This window comes from Ctenopharyngodon idella, chromosome 24 (genome assembly GCF_019924925.1).
Source record: "Ctenopharyngodon idella isolate HZGC_01 chromosome 24, HZGC01, whole genome shotgun sequence".
NCBI classification, from domain to species: Eukaryota; Metazoa; Chordata; class Actinopteri; order Cypriniformes; family Xenocyprididae; genus Ctenopharyngodon; species Ctenopharyngodon idella.
This window is the reverse complement of record NC_067243.1, coordinates 29,210,318-29,229,968: the sequence shown is the minus strand read 5'-3', so window position 1 is coordinate 29,229,968 and position 19,651 is coordinate 29,210,318. Positions and strand designations below refer to the sequence as shown.

Sequence of the window (19,651 nt, the reverse complement as noted above, 5' to 3'; positions counted from 1 at the left end):
TTGTTTCATGTGCTGTTGACTTGTATATGCATTTATTTATTGTTATTGTTACTTTTATTAATTCTTTTACTTTTTTATTAATTATGCTATTATTATCAGTAAATTTATATATTTTATTAATTCATGCATTAATTCATTGCTTGACTGTAAATTGAGATGTATTCACATCAGCTGTAATTGTCTAGTGTGTGTTCATGCGTAGCTATGTCATATGACAAAACTTTACATTTTGCTTGTTTTACTAAAGAAGTAAAACGAAAAGTAATATAATTAAGTTTTGGTCAGCATTTATCAATATTATTGTGTAGAAGTGTTGGGGTGGGCTAGCAATGCAATTCATTCTGGGGTAATCTTAATTTTTAAGTAGTTTATACTTTTTGAGTATAAAATCTACAGTCTTCTTCAAAGGCGAGATCTTCGAGCAGCTGCCCGACGTCGTCTTTGTGCAGACATTTCAAACACTGAGGAAAACCGCACTAGGTAGGGTTGTGGAGTTACTGGTGCTGTGAGGTGTTAGTGCACCTGTCGCTCATATCTTTACTTTTATTGCAGGACCTATAATTACATACAAGATCAGGGAAAATACCATGGTTGTATCTGTAACAATGAACAATAATAATGACAAAAAAAAACAAATATGGGTTTGTATACATCATAGTTTGAGATTAAGCATGATAACGAGGTTAAATATTTTGAATACATCATAATGCATAAAAAGTATTTGTTTGTTTATTATTTATAAGCCTGAGGGATGAAACTATAGAGCTAACTCAACAAGAAAAAGACGAAAACGTAAAGGAGATTTATGCCACTTTTACTTGTGGATGAACATTTTTGCATATAAAATGAAGAAATTAACAACATATTCACGCAAATTTGGGTTTTCGTAACAAAAAATAAACTGTGGGTCACATTAGTATTTAAAAATATAAGAACTTTAAATTGATCCAAAACATATTAGTTGTACTACAATCACAAAATTACTGGGCAGCTGTTTCTTCAACAAGACCACAAAATAAGCAAGTTTAATCAATATCAAGATATTTACAGATGGATGAATTAAACCTGTCACTCATATCTTTAAAGTTGTTGCGCTTGTGATTACGTCGTAGGTCACATGATAACGCCAACATGGCGGATTATGTCCGGATCGCATTCATACTCAGTGAGATTTGGCTATTAAGTACCTACTCTTTTAGCGCTTGTTAAGTAAGTACTTATTGAAATTAAGTACCTACTCATTGAGTAGGCGGTTTCGGACGCAGCCTGTGTCTACGCAAAGGCGTTCATTTTCAAGGCGAACAGGTCGCCGGCGCCGCCATTGTGCAATATAAGCTACCCACAAATTACCGTGGGACGGCGGGTGTTCATTTCATACTCTCTGAACAATGGTAGCTTATTTAATGTATAAATCCATAAAAAAACAGTCAAGAAATGCTACATACTTTGTTATTGTGACGTAATAATCTGCTTGGTTGTAAAATGTCGGCTATTGGCTGTATGAATTGAAATCAAATGAAATCGATACCTGTGGAATTGTTCACAGACAGCATACGCAGTTCAACTAATAAAGATCTTCATCGCTGACAAACAATAGGAAGCATTTGCAGATTTGCTTTTAATTGACTGTAGGTCCACTGCCACTTCATCCAACACTGAGAAACCGCTTCACTACCCACCTCTGGTTAATTATCTGAACCTGCTCCTCCCGAACTTTGTTAATAAAACATTTCAATTCACCTATAGGTGAAAAGGGTACTTCTTAAACGTTTCCAAATGGGTCAGGAGCAGCACAGTCCCGAACGAAACATCCCCATCTGACTAACAGAGAACCGTATGGGAACGTTCTGTTAATGTCCCAAATGTCCTTTTTGTAACGTTCTTATGTGACCTTAGAATAACCAATATGGAACGTCCCCTTAAAGTCATATAAGGAAACTTGAACTGCAGCACTTTCATTACCAAAAGAAGATGTTTTAAGAACATCCCAAATTTTCTGTAAAGGTTCAGGATTTTTGTCACTTTTAGGGAACGGTGTGAGATGGACGTTCATCTGCACATCATCAGTGTCTCAGTAGTCAGAGTAAAAATAAAACTACTGAACTAACTAAAAATAACATCAGTCAGAATGTAAATCAATATTCTGTAACTCTAGTGTATATTAGTTTGTCTGTTGTAAATCCTGCCCACTTCTTTGCATTGTCACACATGCTTCAGTGCTCTGAGAGTGTTTATAGTGCTGTGAGTTTAACACTTCATGACTGAGAGCAGAACAGAACACAATCTTCATCATCACACAAGACAAAAGAACAACAATGAACAAAATCACCTTCTTCATCTGGACTCTCACTCTGATCACTCAAGGTTTGTAGTAAAATAGTCCTAATGATTAATGATTCCTTTAAAATATATTATATATAAATTATTCTCTTGAAATATTAAATGTTTATAATTTTAGATAAGAATTTTTAGAGTTTATAATTTTATTTTTATTTTTTCTTTCAGAGTGTAGAGGACAGTACACTGTAACTCAGAGTCCATCAATAACAGCTCAACCAGGACAAGAAGTCAGAATAAACTGTAAAACCAGCAGTGCAGTGTATAATGGTAATCATTTAGCCTGGTACTTACAGAAACCTGGAGAAGCTCCTAAACTCCTCATATATTTAGCAACAAGCCGTTATACTGGAACTCCATCTAGATTCAGTGGCAGTGGATCTGGCAGTGATTTCACTCTGACCATCAGTGGAGTCCAGACTGAAGATACAGGAGATTATTACTGTCAGAGTTTACACTATCCAAACAGTAACTGGGTGTTCACACAGTGATAAAGAGTGGTACAAAAACCTCGGTCAGTCAGACGTCACAGTGATGCACTGATACAGCTGAGAGATACTGCAGCTGCTGATGGAGGATCACAAACAACACAATGTTTTATCAAACCTTTCAGAAACATTATTTATTTATTTTGATGTACTAAGCATGTAACATCATCTTTATATTATATAAATGTTAGTGGTGCTTGGTCCTGCAAACATTGTCACTACAATGTAATCTAACCACAGGAAATTCAGTCACTTTAACTGCACTTCCATGCTTCATCACTAGATGGCGTGTCTGTTACATAACTGAGTTCTCTATCTGTCAGTCACTTTGACGTTGTGTCGATGTGATGACACTAGTGTAGTGTTTCTCAACCTTTTTTACCCGATGGCCTCCTCCTTCACCAGATCAATACTGCAGTGCCCCCCTAAGATGCCTGACGTTTCCACTTATACTGAACTTCCACAGCAAAGAGAGAAAAGTGTTTGTATTTAAGCCTTTTTATTAGCAAAACATTTGTTTGGATTATTACTCTTCTACTGCATGTTTTTTAATATTCTTTTTGAAAACATTTACAACTTATAATTTATAATTTATAGCTTTATAACTTAAAGAAAATAACTTAAAGAAATCTGAAAAGAAACCTCTGCTAAATTATAATACTCTGATGTTATCCAGGTCGAGTGATTGCATCTGTGCCAACAGAACGATTGAGACTCCCATCTAAAGCCTGTCGGTTCACGTCGTCTTTGATAACAAGAACTTAATGCTGTTGGACAGGCTGTCTCTGCTGTACATGCCACGGACATGAACGAGGATAGTCCTGACCCAGCACACATGCAGGAACTATGCTCGTACCGATTTATTAATAATTAATAATCATCAATAATTAATAATCATAAACTGTGAGGTAAGATTAGTATACACACATCAGAAGGCCTACTCTCTCATCCCTGCATAGAAAGACACATGTGCAAATGAGATGCTAAAATTCAATGGTTAAAAGCAGCACTTTAAAGGAAAATTCACTAATCACTGATGCACATTATGACAGAAACCCTTAACAATGTTCTAACATCATAAATACAGCGATTATGATATAAAGATACAGTAAAGCAAATACAGGATAAATGTGAAACAGCAAAACGACCTCTGCTTCCCCGTCGACATACAGCATGAGCACAAATGCTTAAAGGGGAAACAATAAATCTTCCTATGGTGTCCCAGTAATTGTTCCCGATTAAACCACTGAAAATAGAACATTACATACAAGTTTTGCTGAAGTTAACTCAATTATAGAATTGTTTCTTTATTCGTCTATGGCATGGTGTCGCCCTCAGGCAACATAAAAGGTTTTTGGACTTCACAGCGGATCTATATATGACACGTCTGTTCAATGAAATGAGGGGCTGAAGTGGGTGCAGCCTTTTCTGTTTATCCACATTTCATGATGGATATATTATCAGGGACCCCCAATCAGAATGTGAGGTGGAGGGTTTCTGAAAGTACACTGCACTGCTACAGCAAACAATAGACAAGTGTTTGAATGTTGAGCAGCAAGATCATTGACTACTGATACAGCAGGAATCATTCAGTTGTGTCCTGTAGAGAATGATGTGTAAATGTGTATGTCTGACTCTGTATATTTACTGTTGCTGTGCTTTGCTGATGTAAAGCCTTTCTTTTAACCCTGTCAGTAAAACTATTGGACTCTGAATGTATATCGTCCTGATCTCTCTTCTGTCTTTTGCATTCAGAGGGTGTTTTACATGAGCGGCACATGCTTCACTGCTCTGAATGTGTTTATAGCTCTATGAACTGAACATGACATGATCAAGAGCTCTTCTTCATCAACCAACAAACATGACTAGTTTTAGTTGTGATTTTCATGACATTTTTCATATATATTTTCATCACCACATTTTCAGCAGAAGTGAAACTGGTGTGTTTCAGTCCAGATCATGTGACCAATCAAACAGCGAGACTGAAAAGCCCATTTGCATTGTCAGGGTGGAGTGATTCTGATCCTCTCAGAATAGAGCAGCTCTGTCTCCAGAGACCATGTTCAAACCCCAAGAGCTTTATTTGACATTTACATCAAGTTTGTGAAAAGCACCTGCATCTTCATCTGTTAGTTGAATGATGTTGTCAGACACAAAGTGAACTTGTTGAGAAGCTTTATTGAATGTTACAGCAGATTGAAAGATCACACAGTGCTTTGACACGCCAGCTCTCTTTCAGTATTGAGTTGTAAATCACTACAGCTGCAGCACTAGACTCATGTGAATCCTGCCTGACACAGGACACTCAGATACGGCTCATCTTCAGGAGAGAAACATCAGCACTCAGAGCTCTTGTGGAACGAGACCTCATGAGGAGCTCCATCATGTGTTACTCTGCAGACGTACACCTCTCCCTTTTCCCAGCGTGCTTTGCTGAGGGTCAGGACGCTACTGCGGCTGTAGCGGCCGTCCCGCTGGCTCTCTGCGCTGGTCACGACCCCCTCGGTGACCTCTGACCCGTCCAGTGTCCAGCTCACCAGCGCCCCCTGTGGAGAGTAAGAGCTGAGCAGGCAGAGCAGTGCGGCTGAGTCTCCAGAGATCTGCAGAGAAGAGGGCGGCAGCAGAGACACTGAGGGCTTCACTGTGGGACCAGCTGCAGGAGACAAACACAACACATTCACAAACACAAAGAAAACACACTGTTTCACTCACAGCATTTCAACAGCAGCAAAAATCACAACAATCTGATCCTTTATGACATTCAACATCACTAGAGCTGATATAATATACAATATACAAACTACACAATCACTATATACATTTAAATCAAACCTCAGACATGAAACTCAATATATTGAGACACTGACTGCTTTAATTCCAGCAGTTTTAAACTCTGAACATAAAGTTCTTAAATTTTACTTGAGATATTCAGCTCAAAATGTAACTCAATTTCAAACAGAATTAAAACAACTGAATCATACATATATTTTGTTTGTATTAAAAAACACTAACATGAGCAAAAGAGATTCAGTTTCACTGACTGAACTACAGAAAATATCAACATTTACAATCTGATGCCAGATCTCTTTTTTTCCCCCATGATATCTACAATAAAAGATGAACTATATGAACACAGTGTAGAAATAAATGAAGGAAAATTAAACTAGTAATAAACTGATTAAACTCATAGTGAGACACATTATGGAAAAATATTTAGATTATTTTTAAAGGAATAATGCTGTTCTTCTGAATGAATAAACATGACAATATCATTGTTTTAGATTTAATAATTATAAAACAATATCAGTAAGACTTAAAGCCTTTATACACAATGAATTATAAAAGTATTTTTAATGCATTAATTAAGCATCATTATACACATTATACTGCATGTATGATCTCATGAATAATTCATTAAGCAGTTACAACACATTATAATATCATCTATTCACTGTTACACCTTTAGAAAGTATAATGGGGTAAAACAAATTGCAAACAACCAATTTCAGATGTAACATTGAATTTGTCAATATAATAGCTTTTAATTTTGGTTACAATTATTTATGAAAAGGCATTATTTATGGATACCTTTATAACACATTATACATAAATGCTTCAAGTAAAGTTTCAGCACAATATTATTATTAAAAAAAATGTTTTTGTTTCAACTGTAAAACACTTTCTGAAATCTAAATTGTATTGTTTTGTTTTTTTTAAATAGTTAATTAAAAGGACTTACCGAGCACCAGTTTAGTTCCTCCACCGAATGTGTACCACAGTGATACAATCTAATGAAACTGTCGTACAAAAACCTCTATTCCACTCGAGTGAACACAAACTCCAGCAGAGAGAGAGAAACAACACTTCAACACACTGATATTAGAAGAAACTCAGATCTTCTCAACACTCAAACATTCAGTTTGGATGAAATGCTTCTAAAAAAAGAACAACAAACACACTTTCATTCAAAATGTTTGTTGTTGCAAAAACAGTGTAATTATTTTCATGATCAGCTGAAGAGTTTATTAATCTTATTTAAAACATGATTCAGTTTGACTTTATATGTTATATTTCTCATTCATTCTTTAGTCTTGTGCTGATATAACAGTTTAAAGAAATATATCTGATGATCTGTGACCTCTGAGGTGACCTTTGACCTCTTTTATCATGGATGATGTTGTGAGTTTCTCATAATGATCTTCTGTTGTTCATATGAAGCTCAATCATCATGATTCACAGAAAAACCTGCAGCTTCAAATAAATTAATCAATAATTCTGAACATTTCATATGCACATTGTTTAATCTAGTGTCACATGACCTGATTATGAGTCCTGATGAACATGTCAACCTTCATCAAAACACCATCATGCATCTTTTTTTTTTGTTTGTTTACTCTAAATACAGTAAAACGTTTTCTCATTGTTAACATGTTTTTAAAGATGTAGTACATTACTGTACTCACAAAGAAATAATTATTGTGTTTGACAAATATGTTTAAAATTATTGACTTTCATGATACTATAGTCATTTTAGGGGCTTAAAAAAAATCTTTTATTTTTCTTCCTTAAGTTGGCCACCATTTTGAGATCACATGACCAGCTGAATGCTGCTCACTTTCCCTGCGTCCCAATGTCCATACTATCCATCCTAAATAATATGTGAGATTAAAATAAGTGTGTCCCAAAGCATAGTATGTTGGAAAGAGTATGCCAAAAGTCCCCGGATGGTCTACTATTTCCGGTAGATTTTGGAAGTGTGGATCCGTGCACACTATAAAGGCTAATATTGCCCACAACCCATTGCGCTTTGGATGAGGATTCAGTTCAGAACTACAAACACGAGTAAAAAGTGTTAAAAAACTACAAAACATGGCAGATATGCGCGACCGACGCTGAGAGGTTTGAGTGACTAATAATCAGTTCAACCTGATAGAAAACATTTATTTAATGTTATCCGTGTTATATTTCATCTGCAATACCAATGTGGACTTTTATAAAGATCCGATTGGCCATTAACTTTTAAATGCATCATTATGCATTAATATGAGGAGAGTTCTCCACATGAAAGACCCGCGACTGCAGATCAACATGCTACTGCATTTCTCTCCGATACGGTAGGAAATTAGCTAAATGAAATGTGGAGGATGTAAGATGATTGACAGGCCAGTTTACGGTGACAAGATGCGACAGAGAGCAAAGACGCTATTGTATGACGTGATAGTATGTCCCAAAGCTTGTCTACTCTTTTGCTAAAGTATGTACTTTTTGTTCACAGAAAGAGTACATACTTTTAGGGCGTAATATAAGTAGGCGAATTGGGACGCAGCATCAATCTTGGTCACATATTATCAGAAACATTCACCTTATATAAATCAATCATGAATGAGAGTGAATAGATTATTTCTACAGCGGCACTGAAAGCTAAAAATGTTTCATCCACACTGACAGATGTTCATATAAAGTCAAAGACTAGTGTCTTATCAGTCTGCAAAACATAAAAAAAAAAAAAAAAAAATTATAATTCAAATTAAAAATATTTTACAATAATTAATATTTACAATTATTACAAACAACATCAATCTGTAAAATCTTAGGTTGCACTTTATTTCGAGGGTCACTTTTGATATTCTACTAACTATAAGTGACTTGTGAACTACATGTCAACTAACTCTCATTAGTGTATTAGTAGACTGTAGTAGACTGTTATAGGTTTGGGTTTGGGTAAGTAGAATAAGTTGACATGTAGTTGTAAAGTTACTTACAGTCAGTAGAATGTCTGAAGTAGACCACTGAAATACCAAATCTTATATGTAGAGTTTATTAGTTTGTTAGCAGCACACACTGTTGTAAATCCTGCCCACTTCTTTGCATTGTCACACATGCTTCAGTGCTCTGAGAGTGTTTATAGTGCTGTGAGTTTAACACTTCATGACTGAGAGCAGAACAGAACACAATCTTCATCATCACACAAGACAAAAGAACAACAATGAACAAAATCACCTTCTTCATCTGGACTCTGACTCTCTGCATTCAGGGTAAATATCTTCTTTAAATATCTTGAAAAATAAACAACCACATCTCATTTACAGTCCAATAACCATTAATGACTAAAATATGTTAATTTCAGAGAGCTGGGGACAAGTGACAGTGACTCAGAATCCAACAATAAAATCCATCAAACAAGGAGAAACTGTTACAATCAGCTGTAAAACCAGTCAGCCGATTTCTGGCTGTAGTAACTGTGTGTCTTGGTATCAGCAGAAACCTGGAGAAGCTCCTAAACTCCTCATTTATTACATAAGAAGCCTTCAGTCAGGAACTCCATCTAGATTCAGTGGCAGTGGATCTGACTATGGCAGTGATTTCACTCTGACCATCAGTGGAGTTCAGACTGAAGATACAGGAGATTATTACTGTCAGAGTTGGCACAGTGGTCCAGTGTTCACACAGTGATAAAGAGTGGTACAAAAACCTCGGTCAGTCAGACGTCACAGTGATGCACTGATACAGCTGAGAGATACTGCAGCTGCTGATGGAGGATCACAAACAACACAATGATAATGTTTAGCAAAGTTTCTAAAGACTTTTAAAATTAATTAATAGAGTAAATGTAAATGTATATGTAGTCATTTATTTTATATGAAATAAGCGTTAGTGCTCATATGAATTATGGCAGCACTGGGATGTTTAAAAAAAAAAACAACCGAAGGAGTGATCCAAGGGAATTCCAGAAGGAAAAGAAAAAACTAAATAGCACAGTTCAAGGTGAGTATGCTTTGTCCTACCAGTTCAGCAAAACGATCGTTCTTTTTACTTCCAGGTACGATCAATTAGATGATTGGCTCGCCATGTCCAAACCACAGACGGAGCATCCACGGCAGGGACAGATCAGGATTCAGTAGAGCAATGGTTCAGTTGAAATAAGGGGAAAAAAAGAAAAACAGAAAAACCCGGCCTTGCAGAAACAAAGCCAAAAAATAATAATTATTCAGCTGTTCAATAAACTGTTTAAATTAAATAAATTGTCCGTTTCATTATCCAATTTCCCATACACTTATACATGCTAATCAACCACATGTTCGCTCTTAGTACATTGAAACCTATGTACACAGCTAGCGTCACATGTAACGCATTTCTTCATAAATAAAATAACTACTTCCACCAATATGCATATTCTAAACAATTAAACATTTATGCAGTTATGAAAATATAGATTACCATTTTCAAATGCATTTCTTTCACATTACATTTCAAATGATAACTCTCCATATTTCAAAACCACTTAATACATACATTATATAGCGAAAATGGTAGTCACCAAGGAAAAGGTAAGAGAAAGAAGAAAATAAAATAAAGTTTTCTTTTGATTTGGCCTTAATCCAGATCGGTTTCGTCTTCTTTCATGTGCGCGTCTAATTTTTCCTGCTCGTCTCGATCTCTTCTTCCGTCGGTTTCTATTACCCTTAAAGCGTGACTTCTAAGGTTATTTTTCTCAAAAATAATCTATTTTTTAGATTAGTTCTCTTTTGAGAGCTATGAACATGAATACACTCTCGCGTCAATCCGCGTCTTTTTTTTTCTCCTGCGTCACACTCTCTGCTGCTCTCGTTTCTTCGCGCTCTACTCCCAACTCACTTTTTTTTGGAGGCGGGACTAACCTCCGACCTTATCCAATCAAAACTTTCTTTAGCTAATTTCTTTTTCTAGATATAAATTTATAATATAATATAAATTAACTTGAATCTGCATTCTTTTGATACTAATACTAAAGAGATATTAATAAAAATAAATTACTTATAATTACTAGTGACCTAGTCAGTGACCTGGGTTACACTAGGCCCCACTTTCTAGAACTTTTATGCTATGGAAAATTTTTTCCTCTGAGCTACTTGTTTTCTTTAATCAAGTTTGAGTTGATGTTGCTAGTGTTTAGCATCCGTCCTCTATGGCTCAGTACAGTTTTGAGAATCTGTTGGGAGAAAATTATTTTCCTCTTTGGAAATAGCATATACATCAAAGCATTGTGTTTGCTTTAAAGTTCTAGATTTTTGCCCTACATTATATGTGAGCTTACTTATGCTGCCACAGGTTAGCACCTGTTCTCATAATAGCAGGCTTTTTCACGTAGCCGCTATTGGAGACATTGGTGACCTAATATTCCTCATTAGTAGGTTTATTGGTGTTACTGAGTGCATCACCTGTTGGATTGCATACTCAGGGTAGTATAGAACCACTTTTTCAGGAAAGCTGGTTTCTATTAGCTCCCTTTTTGGTGATCTTGTTAACAGCTATATTGCATATAACTTTGATTGTAGGCTCTTATGGTTAATTAGCCTCCTTCTAGTTAGCAATTGTATTTCTAACAAGTGCTGTTAAGCTGATCATAGTTTGCTCACATAGTTTACATTCACGAGCTGAAGCCACGTGTCATTGGACCGGTAGGCCCTCAACAGGCCTCCTTTCTAGTTCACATGTTGGCACAGTTTGTGTTCTATTCTGCAAGCAGGCTGAGCGCCACTTGTTGCTGAGATTGTAGGCACCACAAGGCCTCCTTTTTAGCTGACTTGTTGGCAGGATGCCTGGGAATCCAAGAACCCATACCACCATCGGTCCAACACCACCCATCGGCCACGCCCTACCTCTGTTGAGTAGGCCTTAAGCAGGCCTCTTGTGGAGTATGGCGGCGTAATATGCATTCCTTCTCTCAGTATTATGCGTGAAAGGTTTTCCACTGAATGCATGGTCGGTTAGTATGGTCCTGGATTGGCTGATGCCATGTGTTTACTAGGGTAGGCCCTAATAAGGCCTCCTTTTTAGTTTACATGTTGGCACAGTTGATGTTTATATGGACAAACGGGCTGAACGCCGCTTGTTGCTGAGATTGTAGGCACCATAAGGCCTCCTTTTTAGCTGACATGCTGACAGGAGGCTTGTGAATCCATTACCACCATCGGCCACACCCCACCTCTGTTGAGTAGGCCTTAAGCAGGCCTCTCGTGGAGTATGTGGCATGATATGCATTTCTTTTTAGAAACTAAATTCTTGAATGCATGACCTGATGGTTGGTATGGTTATGGTAGCCACTTGCTGATGCCACGTGTTTACTAAGGTAGGCCTACCTCGGCCTCCAGTGTAACATGTGGAGTTCAGTTATGTACTCCTCTCGCTATGAGAGTAACAAGGTGTTTTTACCGAGTATTTTGAGTGGCTGGCCCCTCAGGTTGATTATGGTAGTGAAACCTTACTAAGGTTTGGTTTAACCTACAGCTGCCTCCCTGACTCTGATTCTACTTTAGTTGAGCTAAGAGCCACCTAGCGCCTATGGTGGATCTTTTGTGCTCCTAGAAACGGCCACGAGACTTACGCCGTGTGTCTTAAAGGTTGCTAGGCCCTATGGGCCGCCTTTTTTGAACACACTGGTGTATGTTTGTGTATATTTCTCTGTGAGAATTCTGTGTACACTTTCTTTGGCCAGAGGCCCAAGTAATAAATCCAACCTCTTTTTGTCTGGTTGTCTATCGTCCTTGGTGCCTAAACACTGCCACGAGCTGACGCCACGTGTCCGTTGAGGTTATAGGCCCCTCCAGGCCTTCCTTAATACGTGTTGGCGTACGCTGTACTCCTCTTGCTTTAAAGAGTAAAAAGGTGTTTTTTTACTGAGTACACTGCTCATTGGATTGTGTTAGGACCTGTAGGCTGGTTTGTGCTCCCCTGTTTACAGGCGTTTAACGCACAGCCTCCTCAGTGCATTAATTAAGCACTGAGTAGATCCTAGGATGAGCGGATTATACTCCCCTCATTACGAGGGTTTATAGCATTCAGCTGAGTTCTGCTCTCCAGGATGCCAGTCTCTACACGGCCACTAGACTTACGCCATATGTTTTAGAGGTTGCTAGGCCCTATGGGCCGCCTTTTGAACATACTGGTGTATGTTCGTGTATTTCTCTCTGAGAATTATCTGTATACACTTCTGGTTGGCCAGAGGCCCAGGTGATAAATCTAACCTATGGTTGGTTATTTATCGGTCTTGGTGCCTAAAACACTGCCACGAGCTGATGCCACGTGTCTGTTAAGGTTATAGGCCCATCCAGGCCTTCCTTAATACGTGTTGGCGTACGTTGTACTCCTCTTGCTTTAAAGAGTAAAAGGTGCTTTTACTGAGTACACTGCTCGTTGGATTGTGTTAGGTGGATTGTCATGCGGGCACTTTGCAGCCTCTTATGCTGCCATTGAAGTTGTCTGTCTGCCCCAGCAAGACAGGTGTTCAGAGTGGCCCCTCCAGGCCACTTTCTGAATATACTTCTGTTTCACATATAGCTACTATCATGCTGTAGGCCCCTCTTCGGCCTCCATGAGTATGTGCCCTTTGCATGGTCTACCTGTTAGGTGAGTTTTGTACTTCCCTTTTAGGGTTATGTTTGTAATAGTGCTTAGCTCCCTAAGCTGATCATGGTGGTAGGCCTTAATCAGGCTTCCTTCTAAGATTCAGCCCTAGGCTGGTTTGTGCTCTCCTGTAGGAACAGGTGTTTAGCGCACAGCCTCCTCAGTGCGTTAATTAAGCGCTGAGTAGATCCTAGGATGAGCGGATTGTACTCCCCTCAATACGAGGGTTCATAGCACTCAGCTGAGTTGTGCTCTCCAGGATGCCCGTCTCTACGCGTGGATCTGAGTTGTTCCTGCCTTCCTGCAGTCACTCTTACCTGCTCTCTTCTCTGAAGAATGCGTTATGGAGATTCTGTACTCAGACAGGGTTGGCCAAGACTAAGTTTGTCCTATGACAGGCCAGGTCGGCTTCCCTGGTGGCATTGGGAGTGACTTCGTTCCCCTCTAGTGACTGGCCGGGGTTCCCTTCGGTTCTCTGGCCACATTCCCTAAAAGGGACCACTTTCTCTTCGGAAAAGTTGGTTCCAGATGCCTTTGGCGGCCTTGGTAGGCCTTCTGCGGAAGGCCTTCTTGAGGCTCAGCTTGGGCTGTTGGCCATAGGGAATGCTGTCACTGACAGCCTGGTGTGACCCGAGGGTGAGTTGCTAAGCGTTTCCTTCAAAACTGCTTGACGTTTGTCAGCCATATTATTTGGCATGCACTCTCCTCAAGCATGGCGGCGTGGGTATATCGTTCCCCATTGCGTAATCAACGCAGAGTTGAAGTTCCCTTTCGAAAAGGAACGTCTCAGGTTATGTATGTAACCATAGTTCCCTGAGAACCAGGGAACGAGACTCTGCGTTTCCTTGCCATGCTTCGGTCTGCCTGCCTGCAGAACAGTCCCTCAAGACGATAGATGCTGACTGTTTCTCCAGGCGCTCCTTTATACTCCGGGTCGCGCCATATTACGTCATAGGCTGTCGCCGGCCAATAGGGATTGGAGTTGTTGGATAGTTTGCTTTCAGACACCGGGTCACGTGTGACGTTCCCCATTGCGTAATCAACACAGAGTCTTGTTCCCTGGTTCTCAGGGAACTATGGTTACATACGTAACCTGAGACGTTTTTTTGTTATTTTCTCTAACACATTTGATGATATATAATGTAAAGTTCTTGAAAATACTTATTTACTTGCCAGTGAAGGTGACTCGTATTTTTTGTGGGTGATTAAATGGATACAAACAAGTGAAAAAAGCTTTTTCACTGGAGAAAATATGGAGCCATGTGACATGTGCACATGTGCTGAAACAGGACACAAAATGGACCCCTGTTGGTCATGTTTTGGTCTTTTTTGCACTTTTATTGATTAGTATTCGAGTTATTCTGTCCTGAGATACGTTTGATCAATCAATTGGTGCCTTATTTTATTAAAAACAAACTAAAATAGACCATGTTGCCTGGAGGCAACACCGTACCAGAGAGGTTAAAGATGTAGTACATTACTGTACTCACAAATAAATAATTATTGTGTTTGACAAATGTGTTTAAAAATATCTACTTTCATGATACTATAGTCATTTTAGGGGCTTAAAAAACTCTTTTATTTTTCTTCCTTGTGGTGGCCACCATGTTGAGATCACATGACCAGCTGAATGCTGCTCATTTTATCTTGGTCACATATTATCAGAAACATTCACCTTATATAAATTAATCATGAATGAGAGTGAATAGATTATTTCTACAGCGGCACTGAAAGCTGAAAATGCTTCATCCACACTGACAGATGTTCATATAAAGTCAAAGACTAGCGTCTTATCAGTCTGCAAAACATAAACAAACAAACAAAAAAAAAAACATTTTATAATTCAAATTAAAAATATTTTACAATAATTAATATTTACAATTATTACAAACAACATCAATCTGTAAAATCTTAGGTTGCACTTTATTTCGATGTTCCACTTTTGATATTCTACTAACTATAAGTGACTTGTCAACTACATGTCAACTAACTCTCATTAGTGTATTAGTAGACTGTAGTAGACTGTTAGGTTTGGGTTCAGTTAAGTAGAATAAGTTGACATGTAGTTGTAAAGTTACTTACAGTCAGTAGAATGTCTAAAGTAGACCACTGAAATACCAAATCTTATATGTAGAGAGTTTATTAGTTTGTTATCAGTACACACTGTTGTAAATCCTGCCCACTTCTTTGCATTGTCACACATGCTTCAGTGCTCTGAGAGTGTTTATAATGCTGTGAGTTTAACACTTCATGACTGAGAGCAGAACAGAACACAATCTTCATCATCACACAAGACAAAAGAACAACAATGAACACAATCACCTTCTTCATCTGGACTCTCACACTGTTTGCTCAAGGTTTGTGTAACGCAGCTCTACAATTATTCTCTTGAAATATTAAATGTTTATAATTTTAAATAATTTTTTTTTTTTTTCTTGTTCTTTCTCTCAGAGTGTAGAGGACAGTACACTGTAACTCAGAGTCCATCAATAACAGCAGTTCAACCAGGACAAGAAGTCAGAATAAACTGTAAAACCAGCAGTGCAGTGTATAGTAGTAATCGTTTATACTGGTACTTACAGAAACCTGGAGAAGCTCCTAAACTCCTCATATATGATGCAACAAGCCGTTATACTGGAACTCCATCTAGATTCAGTGGCAGTGGATCTGGCAGTGATTTCACTCTGACCATCAGTGGAGTCCAGACTGAAGATACAGGAGATTATTACTGTCTGAGTTTCCACTATCCAAACAGTCAATATGTGTTCACACAGTGATAAAGAGTGGTACAAAAACCTCGGTCAGTCAGACGTCACAGTGATGCACTGATACAGCTGAGAGATACTGCAGCTGCTCATTCAACACAATCACACACAACACTGATCACAGACAAACACTAATAACACTAGATCATCTAAATAAACATAAATTTGCTTGAAGCTCATCAGTATTTTTGCACATAACATGAATATTTTGTTGATGTGATCATGGCTTTTATTCCAGTAAGGACTGTTATTGTTTTATTAGTGTTTCATAGTAAGGACTGATTGCCAAAACCAGTTTAATAATATGATTGTCATAATTTAATTACATTTTTATATTTTTATTATAGGATGATTGTAGTGATGTTTTCATTTGTTGTATGTAGAGATTGTGGATCTCTTCTGTTGTGTTTGTCTCTTCTCCATCTTCACTCTCAGTGTTTTTCATCATCTCTCTGTTCCACATGATGTTCACTTGAGTTTCTCTGTAAATTATATTCAATGTTCTGAATTCAATCCAAACATGTTCTCAAGCTCAACTCTTCAACAGTGAATGTAAGCCACATCTTCAAATCTCACACCACTGAATGATTTACTGTCAGAGACTGGGTTGTGAAGTCTGAAAAAGTCCATTTAAATTCGTACAAGGCCAAATGATCTGAGCTTAAGTTAACTTTATTGTTCATTCTGTTTGTCACGGAGCAGAAATTTGTCTTTGACACTGGTGTCATACATATACATAAATACATCCACAGAAGTGCTTAACAACACGACACACACTGACACACAAACACAGAAATAAACAGAATTACACTATCCACATCATTCCTAACATATTTCCAAACATCCCACAACAATAAAAATTCATCTAAACAATCAATTAAAAAGCGCTATATTGCCAACCGTTCTCTTGCATTATTTCAGAAAATAGTGTGATTTATAATAATCACTGCCATTGGGACAAATAATGTTTTATACACATTACTTCTGGCCAAAGGAATTTTGAGTCTTCGCCCAGATGTGAGCATTTCAAAACCAGAGTGAAGGGGGTGAGTACGGTCTTTAAAAATCACAATTGACATTTTTCTTTTTTTTTTTTTCATAAAACGATCAAACAAGTCCTAGAGTGAGTGTTTATGTCCAGTGATCTTATTTGCCTGATTGGAAACACTTTAGAAAACTGATCCTTCATTAATGAATAACTACACAGGAACAAATGAGTAATGCATTATTAACACTCTAGTAACTAGTAAAATTAACTATTAACCTCAAAAGTTTACAATGACTCCAGTAGTTACTAGAGAGTTATCATGTTTCTCACTTCAGAATACTGATCCAAATAATTAGTAATTCCTTCTAAAGGATTTGGTAATACTTCAGTCATCACTATTGGGCTACCATGACCTTCACTTTAGAATTAATTATACATTATGCATCATTCATGTTAATTATGAACCTGTATATAGTAGTTCTTAGTAGTTCTCTGGGAGGAATGAAAAAACAGTAGTTACTGATTAGCTAATAGTGAACTACCACCTTCAACTGAGCACTGTTACTTACATCATTTACAGTAATTCAGCGATGTTCTTGTAAGCTGAAAAGTCATCTTCTCCTCTGTCATTTTGAAAGCTCTGCGTAAGAAACTTTGGGTGCTTCTCAAACAGAAGACTGCGTCCTTCATAGTCCAGTCCTTCTGAGGCTTGTAGACTAGTACTCTCAGCATTAAAAGGCTGCAAATCTCGGCTGCGACGTCATCAAGCGCTGCTGAAGGCCATCTCAATCTGAAGGACCTGGAAGGCAGCCTTTGTTTCGCGCCCTTCATTCTGCCTGTTCTGATGGATGGATCAGACGTATCCTTCGCTGCCTTCAATTACCCACAATCCTCTCTGCACGCATTTCAGAAAACATGGCGGGAAATGAGTCGACGTCAAGCACGCCCGAATTCATTATGAAATGTAAGTTAATGTTTTAATTATGTTTTGTTGTAAATTAATCACAAATTGGTAAACTACACATGCTATAAAGCACTACGAGACCACAGACGGCTGCCATATATTACAGTGTAGCAATTACATAACATAATACCATTTTTGTCTTCTTTAGAATGAAATGTTGTATTTATATTGTTTAATGGACCTGAACTAACATGCCCTAACAAGGAACAGTTGTATTTTAACTATTGTTTTGTATTTTAACTAATGTTAACAAGCTAGGATTCATAAATAGTGCAACAAATGTGTTGTTCATTGGTAATGTTAGTTAATCCATTAAGTAATGTGAACTAATGGGACCTTAATTTAATCAGACTGATGTAATGTAGTTTGAATATTTTATTTTGACCTCAAACTGTTAAATATTCAGCTAATTTAAGCAGGACTGATATAATATTTGTTGCCATTAGTTTCTTTATGCTTTAATGTGAAGAAATATTATTCTGTAATGGACATTACTGAATAACAAATGAAAACATTTGTTCCTTGAGCCTTTAAAATATACATCATACTTTATTGCATAAACCTTTATGTTCAATATTAAATAAACAGATTAAAACAGTGTAAATTCACATTTATTTCACAATACATATTGATTCAAAGCAGCTTTACAGAAAATACACGTCTACACAATTTAGAGTGATCTGTTATCAGAGGTGACTGTGACAGTAATGTCCATTTCAGAAATGTACAGTTTAAGATAATAAAAATCATGCAGTTAGCTAACATGAATTATTTTAGGCCGAATCAATGAGCTCCTTAAAGCAATTATTACAAGTCAAGGCAAGTCAAGTTTAATATTAACTGAAGAACACAAAAAAGTCACAGGTCACTTTGACTCGAAAAAAAAAGAAAAAAAAAAAAAAGTCTCTGTATCAGGATTCAGGACTGAGGACAGACAAAAAAAAACAAAAAACAACAACAACAACAACCATGAATTAACAAATGCTATGCAGTTGATCAATGTAGCAATTGTATGATTTGTACACATCAATGAAGTGACACATAAATACAATTGCTGTAAAAAGTACATCAGCATTTTTCTGGATTTATGTTTATTAAATTTACCTGAAAAGAGTAGTCATGATCCATGCTGCTCCGCTCCGGCTGTCATCATTATTTCCTCGGAGAGGCTGATTGTTGTCCTGTGGAACATCTCCATCTTCCAAGAGGTCACCTACACCAATGCATATGTTGTGCAATATTGCACAAGCTGCAACCACCTGCAGGTAAAATGAGATCAATAATTTGGTTGTTATAAGAAAGAATGTGTAGCAATATTGTAAATCAGGTGTATCAAGTCAGCTCTAGGTCCATATTCATGTGCATACTCTGATGGTATGCCAGTGTTGTGAATGTAAAGAAAAGTGGCTGATTTTATAGTTTTTCATACATTATAAATATAACAATTGGGACAGTTGGTAGGGGCATTCAAAGGCCCTGCAAACTAAGCTGTAGGATGTCCCAGTTGCCAACCAAAACAGGATCACCAGGGTTTCCAGAGTCGGCCTCTACCCATGATGCCTGTCCATCTCCAGCACTGTCAGGAGTTCACTGATGTCCTCCCTGCTGAGACGAAAATCAGGCCTTGTATCCTCTCCACCAAAGAATCGCTGAAGGACTGGAACACTCATATTAATTCAGCTGTAGTGCTGGACCTGGACAAACAAACAAACAAACAAAAAAATCA

General features: G+C 37.6%; 1 protein-coding gene and 1 long non-coding RNA gene across 11 annotated transcripts in view; both read right to left on the bottom strand.

The window, feature by feature from the left end:
- LOC127506791 (immunoglobulin kappa light chain-like) overlaps nucleotides 1–19,651 on the bottom strand; it is a 114,500-nt gene that overhangs the window by 15,125 nt on the left and 79,724 nt on the right. For 4 of the 10 annotated variants that reach the window (XR_007928136.1, XR_007928126.1, XR_007928135.1 and 1 more), the window contains one exon: nucleotides 5,215–5,478. The exons of 1 other annotated variant lie outside the window; for it this stretch is intronic. Coding sequence is in view for 2 of the 9 variants with exons in the window: in XM_051883621.1 (XP_051739581.1) it covers nucleotides 5,162–5,478; nucleotides 6,565–6,599 (352 nt within the window). In the remaining 7 variants the exon portion in view is untranslated. Of the gene's footprint in view, nucleotides 1–2,598; nucleotides 3,199–4,983; nucleotides 5,479–6,564; nucleotides 6,600–15,767; nucleotides 15,795–19,651 lie in introns of those variants that run through there. 5 more of the 10 variants (XM_051883620.1, XM_051883621.1, XR_007928129.1 and 2 more) reach the window with 5 other exon arrangements.
- Nucleotides 16,630–19,616, bottom strand: LOC127506960 (uncharacterized). Its single transcript, XR_007928195.1, has 2 exons — nucleotides 19,030–19,616; nucleotides 16,630–17,856 (listed from the first exon to the last, which is right to left on the bottom strand). It is a non-coding gene; the product is annotated as an uncharacterized LOC127506960 (long non-coding RNA).